Consider the following 16,652-nt stretch of genomic DNA (forward strand, 5'->3'; position numbering starts at 1 on the left):
AGAGGAGGGGAGGAGAGGGGGGGGGGGGGGAGGGGAGGGGAGGAGAGGGGGGGGGGGGGGGGAGGGGAGGGGAGGAGGAGGGGGGGGGGGGGGGGGAGGGGAGGGGAGGAGAGGGTCTGTGGGGGGGGGGGGAGGGGAGGGGAGGAGAGGGTCTGTGGGGGGGGGGGGGGAGGGGAGGGGAGGAGAGGGGGGGAGGGGAGGGGAGGGGAGGAGAGGGGGGGGGGGAGGGGAGGGGAGGGGAGGAGAGGGGGGGGGGGGGAGAGGAGGGGGGGGGAGAGGAGAGGGGGGGGAGGGGAGGGGAGGAGAGGGGGGGGGAGGGGAGGGGAGGAGGGGGGGGAGGGGAGGGGAGGGGAGGAGGGGGGGGGGGAGGGGAGGGGAGGGGAGGAGGGGGGGGGGGGAGGGGAGGAGAGGGGGGGAGGGGAGGAGAGGGGAGGGGAGGGGGAGGAGAGGGGAGGGGGAGGGGAGGGGAGGGGGGGGAGGGGAGGGGAGGGGAGGAGAGGGGGGGGGGAGGGGGGAGGAGAGGGGGGGGGGAGAGGGGAGGGGGGAGGAGGGGGGGGAGGGGGGAGGAGGGGGGAGAGGGGGGGGGGAGGGGGGGAGAGGGGGGGGGAGGGGGGGGAGGGGGGAGAGGGGAGAGGGAGGGGGGAGAGGGAGGGGAGAGGGAGGGGGGAGGAGGGGGGGGAGGGGGGAGGAGGGGGGGGAGAGGGGAGAGGGAGGGGGGAGAGGGAGGGGGGAGGAGGGGGGGGAGGGGGGGGAGAGGGGAGGGGGGGAGGGGGGAGAGGGGAGGGGGGAGGAGGGGGGAGGGGGGGGAGGGGGGAGAGAGGGGGGGAGGGGGGAGAGAGGGGGGGGGAGGGGGGAGAGGGGGGAGGGGAGGGGGGGGAGGGGGGAGGGGAGGGGGGGGAGGGGGGGAGGGGGAGGGGAGGGGGGGAAGGGGGGGAGGGGAGGGGGGGGAAGGGGAGGGGAGGGGGGGGAGGGGGGGAGGGGAGGGGGGGAGGGGGGGAGGGGAGGGGGGGGAAGGGGGAGGGGGGGAGGGGAGGGGGGAGGGGGGGAGGGGGAGGGGGAGGGGAGGGGGGGGAAGGGGGAGGGGGGAGGGGAGGGGGGGGAAGGGGGAGGGGGGAGGGGAGGGGGGGGAGGGGGGAGGGGAGGGGGGGGAAGGGGGGGGAGGGGAGGAGGGGGGGAGGGGGGAGGGGAGAGGGGGAGGGGAGGAGGGGGGGAGGGGAGGGGAGAGGGGGGGAGGGGAGGAGGGGAGAGGGGGAGGGGAGGAGGGGGAGGGAGGAGGGGGAGGGAGGGGGGAGGAGAGGAGGGGAGAGGGAGGGGAGGGGGGGGAGGAGAGGAGGGGAGAGGGGGAGGGGGGGAGGAGGGGAGGAGGGGGGGAGGGGAGGGGGGGGAGGGGAGGGGAGATTAGGCGGGGGAGGGGAGGAGGGTGAGGGGAGGGGAGGGGGGAGAGGGAAGGGATGGGAGGAGAAAGATTGTCATGGCAGGGTGAAAAGGACGAGTGCAGAGACGGAGTGATACAGCACAGTAACAGGCCCTTTGGCCCAACTGGTCTATGCCGACCACAGCAGCCTCCCTGCTTGTCCTAGTTTTTTGCGTTCAGCCCATAACCCTCCAGCCCCTCTGCTCTAAATGCCTCTTAAATGTTGCAATTGTACCCATCTTAACCACTTCCTCTGGCGGCTCATTCCAGGTGCTCACCCTCTGTGTAAAGAAGTTACCTCAGGCCGCTTTTAAACCTCGGCCCTCTTATAGTTGTGGGATGATGTAGTGATGCAAGTGTGGGTGTAGGGGCACAGAAAGTGTGTGAAGCATTGGGGTGGGATGTGAGGGTGTGATTGAGAGTAGTGGGACAGGTGATGGTGTTGGGGCTATTTGGATCTTAAATGATAGCTGGCCACTAGCCTCTTGTCTCTGTTTCCCCATTCAGCAAGATCATGAATGCTGCTCATCCTGCAACCCTACATTCTTCCCATCCCTAGGTTCCAGATTTCACACCCCTATCACCATAACCATCAAGCCTTTGGAGCTGTCCCTATTTCTGTAACTGCCCCACACCCCTCTGTAGTCTACTCCAGACCTAACACCTCTTCTATTGTATTTATTATTTTCTCATTCTGATTGGGAGAAATGCAGGAAATGGAACTGATGGCGGAAGGAGAACAATTGTGGAGAAAGGAACAGTGTGGAATGGAATCCTTACAGGACCAGGGTTGGAGAAAATGTAGTCAAGATTCGTGTAGGAATTTGGCTGGCTTGTGATACTATTGTTACCTCTCCCTGTACTCTCTCCACTTTGATTCTCACCAAACCTCTCTTTCACTCCCTACCTTCTCTCCTGCCTCTGCTCTATCCTTTCCTCCATCTCTCCCTCCCGCATCTCATATCTCACCCATTTCTCCATCCCCAGCAGCCTTGCCCTCTCATCCCCTTTGCCCACCTCCCACCCCCCACCCAAGTATCTCACCCTCCCCTCCTCTCCTTGTTGCACCTACCCTCCCTCTGCCACACAGTAGCTCGCCCTCCTCTCTTGCACTCCCACTCTCTCTCTCGTCTTCTTCCCACTGCTTAGTATTCCTTTCAAAAAGACAACCAATTCTTGAGAATAGCCAATCAAAAGCATTTTTTAAAATTATCTTGTGAGAGAAAGGAGTTTCAGACAAGTCCAGCATTTATTGCCCATCCCTAACTGACCTCAAGAAAGTGGTAAACCTTCCTGAACTGCTGCAGTCCATGTTGGCAAGGTGTTCCCACAGTGCTCTAGGTAGAGAAGCATCTCAAAGCACTGGTAAAATCCATCATCAGTGTCTCTGCAAAATCCCCCCAAACTCAGAGGAAGGGTAAGCAAAACAATGTCACTGTGCTCTCCCAGGTCAATGTCCTCAGTAGACAGTGTCCTCAGATCCTAGTTATACTCTGGACAATGTTGAGCAAGTCATGTTGTTCACATACCTGATGCCAGATTCACAAAGCAGACAGTTTATTTCCAACTGTCATGGGAAGAAATAAACAGACAGAAAAAAGATTCTAGTGTACACACACACAGCCCTCTTGGAAAAATGCAACGTCTGCACTGGCTCCTGGGAATCCCTGGATCATGATGACTCAGTGAATGAGCATTGGAATGGTGCTGATAATCAAGGCCACACATTGGCAGAGTAAATGCTGCACCACCTCACAAATACTCAGCTGCCCTCCCCATTGGCTGCCAACTGCTCCATCTGTGGAAGGGTCTACAGTTTCCAAATTGGCCTCATCAGCTAACTATGAAAGTGAGTCATCTTCAATCTCAGGAGATTACCAAAGAAGGAATAAGGCATGTGGTGATGGATTTTATGATACAGGTCAACTATGATAGATCTGAGGGGCTGAGTTATGTCCTGTTCTAATGGAGTCCCTAACCTGATAGTAATCAGTAATCCCAGGAAAATGATATTGACTACCAGTGACAGCTAACCCACGTGCTTGCAGTAAATAGGACAAAATCTCAGTAAACATTCTGCATTGCTGTGATGAAAACAAATTTTAACGGTCTGTCATCAGAAAATAAACACAAACTTAGACCATATTTCTTTAATGAGTTCAATTTATTGTTGGTTCTGTGACATTCACATGAAGCATCTACAATCAGTGGGGCAGCAGGGAGACACTAATAGGACTGTACAATCGTCTTTCAATGATTGCTTTCTCGGGATTGTTAAGAGTCAGAAGCGAGCTGTGTTTGAAGGCTACTGTGGGATATGGGAGAAGGGTAGGATCCAATGGGCTTAAGGACCTGGCTGTGGAAAGAGGGCTGTTGAGTGAATCTATTCAAAATTGATTATCAATAGACTTTTGGAGACATACTGGGATCAGGTAGGAAAGTGCTGAAGGTCCATTTAAATGTTGGAGCAGACCCGAGGGTTGAGTGGCTCCCTATATATGCACAGTTCTTGCTGTTGGCCCTGGGACACGTGCCAAAATGAGTCACACCCTAAGTCCAGTGTCTAGTCTCCAGTGCCTGGTATCAGCCCACAGAGGGAAGTCTCTTACCCTGCAGTGAAGACTTCATCTCTGTAGCATCGTTTAATTTCATTGGAGATGGGAGAACTTTCATGGCTCTTTGTATGGCAAGAATTCCACCCCGCCCCCCAAGTATTGGGGTGGGTACCCATGGGAGCAGCTGCAGCCTTTATTAATGTGTATTTGTAACTGGCAATCCCTAACCAGCATAATTCCCAGTAGAGGCAGGGGAGACAGGCCAAAGTGGACAATTCTCTCGCAAGCAATAGAAACAGGAGTGAGCCATGTGGCCCTTTGTCCCCTGCTCCGCCATTCAACAAGACAGCGACTGGCCTCAGTGTCATTTCCCTTCACTCGCCCCATATCCCTTGATTCCCTTCATGCTCAAAACTTGATACTGTCTTGAATCCAAAACAAACCTAGAAAATGCCGGAAACGCTCAGCAGGTCAAACCGCATCTGTGGGAGAGAAACAGTTAACGTTCCAGGTCAGAGACCCCTCGCCAGTTGTGACCGGACCTGTTTAGCATTTGCTTTTTTGAATGCGCTTCCATCATTCTGTGGGGTAGGAATTTCCAAATATTAGTCAACCTCTGACCAACTCCAGGTCCGAGACATCTCAGTCGGGGGCACATCACCTCTGCCTCTACATTCTCAAGCTTCTTCAATACGATCACCTTCATTCCCCCAAACCCAAGAGGACTTCATAGGACAACTACCCACTTCTCCATCCTCGCTAACCCAGAATACATGGTCAACCGAACGATGACACAGTGGGCAGCAGGTACCGCCTCATGGCTCCAGCGACTCCCATCTAGGATCCTGCCGGCGGGAGAAGTTGGTGTCAGCTCGTGTTCGCAACCTCTGGGCTGGACGAGGTACCGTGAGCGCTGAGCTCACAGGGATCCACAGGGGTAACAGACAGGGTGGGGTGATTTGCTGCACTGTCTCAGTGTGTCCCAGAAAGAGCGGCTGTGGAGCGGCAGGAATTTGTCAGCTCCCACGGGCGCCCACCCCAATACTGAGGGGGAAATCCTTGCTGTATAAAGAGCCATGAAAACTCCCCCACCTCCAATGAAATGAACCAATGCCACAGAGACTCTGGGGTTCTTACCTCCCTCGCTCCTTTCCTCCACCAGAGACCCAAGATGAACATGGGAGGGGTGCCCCTTGCTGAGGTTACCCCCTCGGCTAACCTGGCGGAACACATCCCACCCCCGGACTTGCCGGAACGTCACAGGGAAATGTTTTCCGTTTCACAGACGCCTTAAATATTTAAAAATAAATATAAATAAGTTAAATAAATAATTCATTTGAGTCACAGTTTTTTTTTAAATGCACTGACCTCCACCGCATTTGCTAATCGATATATTGATTGATAGGAGGCACAGCGCCCCATTTAACGGTTTTCAAATTCACATTTAATGTTCTGGATGGATCAACGGTGCATCAAAGCTGCGCGGGCTGGGACACGGGAGACACCAACTGCGATTCCAACCGAATAGCAAGCCGGGGCAACCCTCCAGAAGATGCAAACTTTAACCATTTCTGTCCTATCCAGGGAGGTACTGTGATCGCCCCACTTCCTCCCGTGTCATGCCATGTCCCCAAATCTATGCACCATTCAGACAACCCCCGGGCTCAGCAGCGATGACCCCCGACAGCAGAGGGCTGTCAAGAGACAACGGCTGCACATTCAAACATCGACAATGTAAATAACCAAGAAGCCACGGCAGCAGAAAGAGAAATATATCAGGGCGTGGTTGGCAGGTCAACGGGGTCTTCGATCGCCTTTGTTCTGCGAACCGCACAAGCCCCGGCACGACTGCAGCTGGGTCGCTTGTGGCCACTGCGACAGGGTGGGGCAAGTGGTTGCCCAGGGCTACTGTCACTGTCAGGCCACGAGAGGCAGTTCGACAGCATCTTTGCGGTACTCGCGGGCAATCGCTGTTGCCCGACCCCTCCCCTACTCCCGTTGCCGTGGGTTGCTTTACCTTGGTGAAGATAATTTGCTTGTATTTTCCTCACTTATGGTTAAAGAATTCTACATGACACAGAGAGAGAAAAAAAAACAAAATGCCGGAGGAACTCAGCGGATCAGGCAGCATCTGTGCGGGGAAATGGACAGAGGATGAGGGGTCTCGACCTGAAATGTCGACTGCCCATTTGCCCCCCCCCCACCACAGATGCTGCCCGATCTTTGTTTGTTGTTCCAGGTTCCAGCATCTGCAGTCTCTCGTGTCTGCTTCTGTAGGACAGAGAGTGGGCGAGAGAGAAAAATACAAGGCTATGCTCCAAAATAAAAGGGAGACCCTTAAAATCAGAGCCAGGGTAACAAAGCACTTCCTCACACAGCGGGGGTGGGGGTGTGGGGAGAGGGGAGAAGACGTGGACCTCTTCCCCAGGAAGCTGGGATCCATAGGTGATGTAAAAACTGAGGGTGACAGATATTGAAACGTTCAGATACAGATTAGCCGCGTTCTAATGGATGCGGCTAAATGGTCTTCCTTTCTCGTTAATGTCAGAGGAAAGGCGAGGGGAGTGTTTAAGCGAAAAATAGGTCAGTGGGAGCCGTTTCACCATTGACTTTCAAAAAAATGGTTAAACACTTGAAGGGGATTTTCGTAAATCTGTGTGGAAAATGGGGCAAATTAGGTGGTTGTTGAACGTGCTCTTGCGCAGCATCTTTTGATTAGGGAGCAAAAATTAATTGATAATCTACGTTGCAATGTGGACAGGGGAACCATAGCAACTCAAAATTTACCTTGCTTTTACTCCCAAAATATGCTGATCAAGGATTCAATGTAACACTAGATGGAGGCTGCTAAAGTAATTGGATCTGTTGGTACAGGAAAATTTATAAAATGCTAACAACATGTAATCAACATTGCGGGGGGATTAAAGCAGTTCCAGGTCGATTCCACTGAAGCTCGCGATAGGGGCTCTCCAGAAATTGAAGGAGTTGTACTCGGCCAAGATGTGCTCCTCCTCCTCCTCCTCTGACACGCCCTGAGACGCGGGGGATCTGGATTCTGGGGTCTGACCTCCGGAGCCTGATTTCGCGATGTTCGGCACCAGAATCTCGATTTCGGCCAGGTCGATCACAGGGATGGGGGTCCTCCAGAACAGAAAGGAATCGTACTGGGTGCTGAGCAGGTCCAACATCGTCAACTACGAAGAAGATGCACAGAGATGGTTTCATGCAACTGCAGGAGATGCAACACTTTCCCCTTCACCCCTTCCTGTCCCGCCCAGTGACCCAAACACTCCCTCCAGGTGAAACAGTGATTCCCCTGCACTTCTTCCAGTCCATGTTTCGCATTCAGTGCTCACCATGCAGTGTCATCAAGCAAACTCAGATTGGGTCCCTGCCCTGTGGAACATTCCCATTCAGTCACCAAGGATGACCCTTAACTCCCATGTCATTTTAATTCTCTGTCCTATTCCTACCCTGAGCTCTCTATCATTGGCCTCCTATGCTGTTCCAACAATGTCCAAAGCAAACGCGAGGAACAGCAGCTCATCTTGCAACCCTTGGAACTCAATATTGAATAGAATTCAATATCAGCAAAACATTGTGGGGCGAAGGGCCTGTACTGTGCTGTAAAGTTCTACATTCTAGAACAGTTTCAGATAACCAGCCTTTCCTGTTTGTGTCAGAACTGGTAGAGTCAGAATTAATACAAACTCAGGTGCTCTCTGACCTGCTGGGTCTCTCTGCCCTACCCTAACTGATTTATTCTCTCCACATTCTATCTACATTTTACTACTCACCTAAAAACTAGGGGCAATTTACAGCAGCCAATTAACCTACCATCCTGCATACTTTTGGGATCTGGGAAGAAACCAGAGCACCCAGGAAAAACCCATATGGTCACAGGGAGAAGGTGCAACTCCACACAGACAGATGTGTTGATGGATTTGTTTTAGTGTTATTTTAACACACAACGACAAGCTAAGTCATGCAAAGGTTTCCGCTATCCCACAGTTAAGAAAACCTACTGAAACAGTGGCTGAGTGTGCAGCTGAACTAAGGAATTTATCGCAAAAACTGTTACTGTGCAACACACTCACTCAGATAAAAGGGATGGATTCATGTGCAAAATAAGTGAGACCAGATTCAGAGAGAGTAGTTATCAGAGATGGATCTGAAGATCGAGAATACACTGAGAATTGCCCAAATAAAAACACTGCAAGTGAACCTGGCAGTTCTATGTAGCAGCTATTCCCAAAACAAGCTCAGTGTTGTTTTGAAAGGGTAAACAGAAGCTGTTACTTCTGTGCAGGGAAACATTTTGTCCAAGTGCTGGCTCAGGCAAGAAAAAAAAAATGACATTGCCAGAGCTGTTGAAATAAACAGAAAGTTGTACAAATAAAATGAAAGGGAGGAGGAGGAGGAGGAGGAGGAGGAGAAGGGGCTGAAATTGTCCAAGGTTTCCGCCATTCTCATCACAGAAAAGGAGCCACTGAAATAGAAGTGTTCACGAAAAGGGGCTAAATTAACTATCATTGAATGTCACTATAACAGTGAATGACATTTGAGTTTGACACTCGGTGTAACACCGGTGAACTAGGCGGGATATGCAGCTGGGTGACCAGAAAGCTTGAAAAGGGCACAGCTACTTCTGATAACCTGTACAGGTGAAAGCACTGAAGTACTTGGAGTTGGTGATGTGGAAATACCAAGGACAGGTTAAAACATTATCACTAATAGTTGTTGCAGGCTCTTGACCAAACTGTTGGGCAGAGACTGGCTGAAAGAAATACCTATGGATTGAAGGAAGATTTGCCAGGGCGGAACATTACAGGAGGTGCAGGGAGACCTGGGGGGACTTTCTATGATGTGTTGGGTGGATTAGAGGCATCCAAGCCAAAATTCACGTTCAAGGTGACGCCCCACCACAGCTCTTCAAGCCAAGGTCAGCACGTTATACAATTAAACCAAATTTGGAGGCAGGAATCAACAGACTTGTCCATGGAAAAAAAAATTGAATCTGTTAAGTACCCTGAATATTCAGCATCCATTATGCCAGTGTTGCAGCTTGAGGATCCATGAGGAATCACAAAAATTACAAGCTGTTAATTTCTTGAAACAGGATCCCATTCCTGAAATAGAAGACCTACTTGTAGTTTTATCTGGAGCACAGTAATTCATTAAGTATCATCAGTTTGTTTCAGGGGATCCGTTTAAGGGTTATTCAGATATAACCAATTACCCCACAGAGCTTCAGCTGCACCTGAATTCTTTCAGAGAACAGTGGAGGGGTTGCTGCTGTGTATTCCCACTGTCACTGTGGACTTGCATTGATATCCTGTTTACAGAAACCCTGCAAGAAGAACCCCTGCAGAATCAGGAAGGCTGGAAGAGGCAGGCCTACAGTTAAAGAGCTGAATTTCTTGTCAAATGAAGTACAGCACTGGGGCATCCCCTGCACACTGAAGAACAACACCAAGTTCAAGAGACTATTAATGCTTCTACTTCAACTGATGCAACTGAGCTGAAGGCCTATTTGGGTTTGTTGAATTCTTGAAGTGGAGGTGGGCTAAAACCACCTCCACTATTACCAAGAACTGCCACAGTCTGATGTACCAGTCCACCATTCAACAGTTCATTTTGTGATACATCACCACACGTTGTCAGATCTGTGTGGTCCCATCTGATGGAAGATAGTTCTGAAAAGCTGATAGGATTTATGTCTAGAACACTGAAAAACTCCTCTATGAATAAAGAAGGTTCAGCATCATGATTGGTGTGCATCTGCCCATAGGTACAGACGTGATGGGCTGAAGAGCCTTTTTCTGTACTGCACAGCTCTGACGTTAATGGGCATCACTTCACCATGAACTCCTGACTTCCCTGTTCCAAGAATGGAAAGCAGTGCCTCAAGTGGTTTCCCATAAGTTTGAAGATGGGCTTTGATCTTGAAAGTGTATGAATATAATATTGTTGTCAAGGCAGGGAAATTCCATAGAAATGCAGACACTCCCAGTCACCTTCCAGTGCCAGAGACTAGTCCTGACAAAGGAATAGTTGGCCACGTGCTGCTAAAGGATCAGCTGAACTACACCTATGAGTATGGTACAAATCAGACAATGGACAAAAAAGTTCCTGTACTGCCTCATGTGGAGAGAGGCAGCTCCACCCGAGAGAGATCTCCAGTGTGTTCAAAAGATTTGGTTAAATAATGTTCAACTTGATGAACTAGTGGGGAAAGGGGGAGGTGTGGTTTGCAGTAATGTATGTAATTAATGTACAGAGTTGTAGTAGTTGCCCCTAAGCTAGCAGGGTCCTGGTGCGTTTGAGAGCTGAGTACTGGTGGTCCACAATTTGGCTGCTCTCTGGGAAGGCTGCATTATAAAATGTGCACCCTGCAAGCTGGCAAAAAAAAACCCTTACACCCCAGCCTCCCCTTCTCATCCTCCACATCCCACTCCCTCTTTTGCCTTCCTCACAAATAATAAAAAAAACCTGCCAAAGTCAGTTTCCCCCAGTATCTCCTGCACTTCATTCTTATTCCACCTCATCACACCTTGCCTCAGTCCAAACCACTCCAGAGAACCTCACCCCAGACTGACCCCCCATACCATCTCACTGCCCCAACCCAGCAACCCCTCCCACCCCATTCCAACACCCCCTCCAAATCCATCCACTCCACAGCCCAGCACACATCCCCACTGGAATCCCAACCAGCTCACCCCCCCTCCTCAGCCCCCACACACCCACACCATTTCCTCACCCTCTACCCATGCCTCCTATTCCACAAACCATTCTGTCCTCACAGCCCTTGTATATCCCTTCCCCTCTCCCCAGCCCCCTCCTCCTCCTCTCTGTTCCCAACATCTATGTTGCCACCTCCCCAACCTACACTCTCCAACCCCATGCCTACCTCTCCAGCCTCCTCTGGAGCCCCACCCACTCCACTCTCCAGTCCATATACCCCACCCCCAGCTCCAGTCCCTTTCCACCTAATCCTCTCCTGACACCCCCTCTCGACCCCACACTGCCTCTTCCACCTCCCCAGAGTCACCTTCACCCACAACCCTCCTCTCCCCATCACCCTCCATCCCTACACCCCTCCGCCCTCCCTCACTCTTCCTCTTTCTGAGCAGCTCCATCCATCACCCCCATCTCCCCAACCCCTTCCACCCTTCCTGGCCCCTTAGCCCGATGTCCCCACGCCCTGAACTCCAGTCCTGACTGACCCCAGCCCACACCGCCTCCACCACCAGCTCCCACAAGCTGACCCACCCACTCATCTCCTGCCGCCCGCGGGATCCAACTGGAAAACCGCGGTGTCGAGGAGCGGGCGGGGTTCGGGTTGCGGGATCCAGTGCGGCACCGCGGGCTGTCCCACCGACCCCCTCCTCCTCCACAGATGCTCCAGTTAGACCGATGCGCAAATCCCAAAATCAGCCGCAGAGACTGAGGATCCAGAACAGACCGCGGAGAGTCCGAGTTCTTCAACCTCACGCCCAATCCCGGCTTATTTAACCCGCAGGAACAGCGTTACCCGTGTTCAATGGTTAACGGGAGGTTATCACATCTCCCGCCCCAAGGAACAGTTAACGTGCGGGAAACCTCCAGACTCGGGGAACCCTGAAATAGACAGCGGGTTAGAGGCGAGAATGGAGGACACTGACCTGTGGGTGCCGGGCGCTGACTACTGCGGACAGGCTTAATGTGGAACGGCTGCACGCCCAGTGCTCCGGGAACCAGCTGATCTGCCGCAATGCAGCCGCAGCCCAAGGTGTCACGCCTGAACTACTTCATGAGCCGCCGAGCAGCGGCGTGTGTTCCTCCGCCTTTGTCCGACCCCTCCCTCCATCCACCCACATCCCCCTCCCCCTCTCCTCCTCCCCTCTTCTCTCCCCTTCACCTCTCTAGGGAGGGAACATCTCCTGAGCCGCTTGTGGTCTGTCACAGAACGGTGCATTCGGTAGTAGCGAGGGAGCGCCGCGCTGCGGTAAGGGCACTGCAGAGGGAGCGCCGCAGTAGGGAGGTGTTCTGAGGGAGCGCCGCGCTGTCTGTGGATCGGTGCTGTCTCTGTCCTTTGGTTACTGAAGCTGATGATCTATCCCTCCTGATCTGAACCACCCCAGTAACTCTCCCCTGAGCTCGTTGCGGTTGCTGCAGCCGCCTGGACGGCCGCGGCCCCCGATACACTCCCTGGGATCCACAACCCGAGGTTGCACCTGTCAATTACACAGCCTGCCTTAGCCCAGCACTTTGCTACGATTATTCGGGTGTGTTTTTACAGAAAAGGTTCTTATTCCCTATCCGTGCATAGAACAGAGAACATTACAGCACAGTACAGGCCCTTCGGCCCACAATATTGTGCCGACATTTTATCCTGCTCTAAGATCTATCTAACCCTTCCCTCCCACAGTGCCCCCATTTTTTTTTATCATTCATGTGCCTCTCTAAGAGTCCCTTAAATGGCCCTGATGTATCTGCCCCCACAATCTCTGCCGGCAGTGCGTTCCACACACCCACCACTCTCTGTGTGTAAAAAAATACCTCTGACATCCCCCTTATACCTTCCTCCAATCACCTTAAAATTATGCCGCCTCATGTTAGCCATTTTCACCCTGGGAAAAAGTCTCTGACTGTCCACTCGATCTATGCCTCTTATTGTACACCCCTATCAAGTCACCTCTCATCCTCCTTCTCTCCAAAGAGAAAAGCCCTAGCTCACTCAACCTATCCTCATAAGACATGCTCTCCAATTCAGGCAGCATCCTGGTAAATCTTCTCTGCACCCTCTCTAAAGTTTCCACATCATTCCGATAATGAGGCAACCAGAACTGAACACAATACACCAAATGTGGTCTAACCAGAGTTTTATAGAGCTACAACATTACCTCATGGCGCTTGAACTCAATACCCTGACCAATGAAGGCCAACACACCATACGCCTTCTTAACAAACCCTATTTTCTGAAACCTTTTCAAAAGTTCCAGCACATCCTCTTTCCTCACATTGACATGTTCTAGCGTATAAGCCTGTTGTACGCCATCCTCACAAACATCAAGGTCTCTCTCACTGGTGAATACTGAAGCAAAATATTCAGTAAGGACCTCCCCTACTTCTTCTAACTCCAGGTGCATGTTCCCTCTTCTATCCCTGATCGGTCCTACCCTCACTCTAGTCATCCTCCTATGTACATAACAATTCAGTCCCTCAGTCTTACGTTAGAACTTGCCATCAGAGATTAATCACCTCAGTATACGATTTAAAATCAAACTTACTTCTGAGTCACTGTCAGTTAAAATGATGTCATATGACGTGGTGTCAGCTCCACATGACAATGCCACTCTAATGACATCAGCAATGTTGAACTTAATGATTCCATGCAGTGTGAGAATCACAGGTTGTGCCAGAACTTAATGCTCCCAAGCTAAGCCGGCCATTTCAGAAGGCAACTTTGTCAACCTTGCTGGAGATGCAAAAAGGCCAGACCAAGTCAGGAGAACAAATTTGTGAGAGACGCCCTTTGGTTTGCCCAAACCTTGTTGGTCTTCTAGCACAGCGAGATGTCTGTAAGGGAATGCTGCCGAATGACACAGTCTAAGCTGCAGGAGTATGTGCTGAGGGACACACTGAACCTTGGTGCACCAATGCTAAGGCTCTGTGGGGAAGGACCACAGTCTAGGCTCCTTCCATCACTAGATGTTGAGAGGCTTGAGTCCGGTGGGGAAGCTCCTTAAACAACATCCTCAAACAACAGAAGGGTGTATCATCCCAGGGAGCGATGTGAATGGTAATGGTGCAATGTACAAAAAAAGTGTGCTAACACTACTGAATGTATTGACCAAATGACACTAAGAATCTGAAGAGCTTTGCACTGTTTATTCCTTTGTATACATTTTTATTATGAATAGTTTACTTTTAAAATAAATCATAAACATAAAATGAATGCCCCCTGGATACAAGTAGCAACATTTGAAATCTGCCCTTTATAAACATCTCTGCCCTCCCTATCCCCAAAAGTAGGAAACATGGTGCAACTTTGAATTCAACAATCACAGAATCTTTACAGTAGGGATCCATTCAGCCCCTGCTAGCCCTCAACAACAGTAAACCAGTCAAATGGAGACACAAGAGACTGCAGAGATTGGAATCTGGAGCAAAAAAACCAACTGCTGGAGGAACTCAGCAGGTCAAGCAGCATCTGTGGAGGGAAATGGACAGTTGAGGTTTCGGGTCAAGACCCTTCACCTGGACTGAGGGGAGATAGCCAGTTTCAAGAGGTGCAGGGGAGGGGTGGGTCAAGAGCTGACACACGATAAATGGATCCAGGTGAGGAGGGGTTGATTGGCAGATGGAGTCAGGTGGGGGAGGGAGCGGGGAGCGGTGAAGAGGGGCTGAGGCAGGAGGTGATACATGGTGACAACAGATTATGGGCTATAGATGATGGAATAAGCGAGGGAAGGTGAACAGATGAGAACAGTCGGTGGGGGGGGGGGGGGGAGAAGACCCAGTGGCAGGAGAGTGTGGGTGATGGGCAGATGGAGTAGGGAACAAGGGAAAGAAACTGGGTAGTTGGGAGGGAGGTTTGATATGAAGGGTGTGTGTGAGGGAACCTGAATAGATCAGGAGAGAAAGGAACAGAGGGGGAGCAGGTTACCTGAAATTGGAGAATAATCCAGTCAGCCCTATTCTCAACTCCTACTCTGCAGCCCTGCAATTTTTCCCTTTCTGCAGTATCCATCCAATTTTCTTTTTTACACATCTCATGCATTGAACACCATTAATGCATGAAAAAAGCTCTTCAGTCAACCCTTGGCAAACGTTAAAACTGTGAGCACAGCAAGCTCCCACTGAGAGAAATGAGATAGTGACGTCTGTCCATTTTAGTGATGGAGGTGATGAGACAAGTGTTGGTCCTGGATGTCAAGAAGAAATGCCCAGTACCTCTTTAAAATGGTGTTATTTTTCCGATCCACCAGAGAGCTGACAGGAGATGAAATCAACAAATTAATACTTAATATGAAAGACAGCAACCACCAATATTGGGCTGTAGGACTCCAGATGAAGGTTTCAGACCCAAAATATTGACAGTCCATTTTCCTCCACAGATACTGCCTGACCCATTGAGTTCCTCCAGCAGTTTGTTTTTTGCTTTATACAAGTACTTGAAGGGCCAAAATATAGAGGACTAATGCAGGTAAATGGGATTAGTTCATGGACATGGTGGGCCAAAGGGTCTGTTTCTGTACTGTACAACTCTGACTCTAGGAGGTAGAGGACTGACACTGTGTGAGAAGGTGGGTGAGTTAGGCTGAATGGAAGGGCTAATGTTTGGTGGGTGTCAATTTTAGTTGGAGATGTGGAAGTCATTATGGAATCAACCTTCTCTGCATTTGTACCCAAAACAGCATGACATGCACTTACACATACTAACACATAACATAAGCACTGTATAATTACTTTCAGCTTTCCTTCTGCAAACATTGAGGAGGGAACTGTTCAGAAGCTCAGAGCTAAGACAAAGCCCACTTGTCTCATTGTGACTGTGTTGACACTTTGCCTTAGTCCCAGTCTCTGCCTCTTTCCCCAATCTGTATACATGTTCTTTCCTACCTTGGTCAGAGTGAAGAGTGGGGATGAATTTAAGGAGGAGCTGGATTAACATACAAGCCAGAAAGGAACATGAGAAAGTGAAGGTGGTGGGGGGATGGTGTGTGGAAAGAGGTCAGGCAAGGCTAGTGTGGAGTGTAAACACCGATATGAAGCTCAGGGGCCAATGGCCTGTTCCCCTGCTGTGTGTTTCACTCTAATTCTGACTTACGTTGAAAGCTCCATGTGGTTGAGCTGGTTTGTTTGTGACTTGGCCCAGTTTCAGTTCCTGACATGGGAACTCTCAGTCAGACCAGATGCACCAGGCCACATGGGAATCATTAACACCGGTGTCTCTATTAACAACCCAGCACAGAGACCATTCTCCCCATGCACTCTGGCAGAGTGACATCCTGAGGGAACTAACAGTGTTGTCTGTTGGCCCAGCTTCAATGGACCACACTGTTGTCCCATAATGTCAGAAGGTTGTGGGTTGGGGTACAACTGATTCTAGACAGCTTATTGCAGTGCAGCACCAAGGGAGCACCATATGAAGCAGGGCTGTACTGGAATGGCAGTACTCTGGGAGAGGGGCAGTACTAATGGAATATTCCATGCTGGAGTGACAAAACTCCAGGGAGCATCAATGTTAGGGGGGCAGCGCGGAGGGAGTCTCACACTGTGGGAGGAGCGGGACTGAGGGAGGGTAACATTGTAGAAGGCGCGGTACTGAGGGAGGGTCACACTGAGGGGCGTACTGAGGGAGTGTCTCACTGTGGGAGGGGTGGTACTGAGGGAGTGTCTCACTGTGGGAGGGGCAGTACTGGGGGAGGGTCACTGTGGGAGGGGCAGTACCAAGGGAGGGTCACACTGAGGGAGGAGCGGTACTGAGGGAGGGTCACACTATGGGAGGGGCAGTGCTGAGGGAGTGTCTCACTGTGGGAGGGGTAGTACTGTGGGACCTCAATACCAAATCCAGGGCATAGTACTAGGTAACACTTCATGGCTTGTTGTGCACATAGACACAGCACTGAACCGCATGAGAACATGCCAACATGCTTTCTTCACAGGCCGATTCTTACCAGAAAACTGAGCAGCCT

The 16,652-nt window shown here is 51.4% G+C and overlaps 1 protein-coding gene across 2 annotated transcripts; it reads right to left on the minus strand.

The window, feature by feature from the left end:
• Positions 1-3,559: 3,559 nt before the first annotated feature.
• Positions 3,560-11,793, minus strand: mllt11 (MLLT11 transcription factor 7 cofactor). Of its 2 annotated transcripts, none has more exons than XM_052045807.1 (2): positions 11,634-11,793; positions 3,560-7,163 (listed from the first exon to the last, which is right to left on the minus strand). In XM_052045807.1, the coding sequence occupies exon 2, from the start codon at positions 7,155-7,157 to the stop codon at positions 6,891-6,893; it is 267 nt and encodes an 88-aa protein (XP_051901767.1). In that variant the 5' UTR covers positions 7,158-7,163; positions 11,634-11,793; the 3' UTR covers positions 3,560-6,890. The 2 variants fall into 2 exon arrangements, with proteins under 2 accessions (XP_051901767.1, XP_051901769.1); XM_052045809.1 differs by lacking the exon at positions 11,634-11,793 and adding an exon at positions 8,998-9,101.
• Between the last annotated feature and the right edge of the window lie 4,859 nt (positions 11,794-16,652).

The sequence above is a fragment of the Pristis pectinata genome, chromosome 40 (genome assembly GCF_009764475.1).
Source record: "Pristis pectinata isolate sPriPec2 chromosome 40, sPriPec2.1.pri, whole genome shotgun sequence".
Classification (NCBI taxonomy): domain Eukaryota; kingdom Metazoa; phylum Chordata; class Chondrichthyes; order Rhinopristiformes; family Pristidae; genus Pristis; species Pristis pectinata.

Coding starts and splice junctions, on each gene's coding strand:
- mllt11 (XM_052045807.1), bottom strand. CDS start 7,157: ATGTTGGACCTGCTCAGCACCCAGTACGATTCCTTTCTGTTCTGGAGG.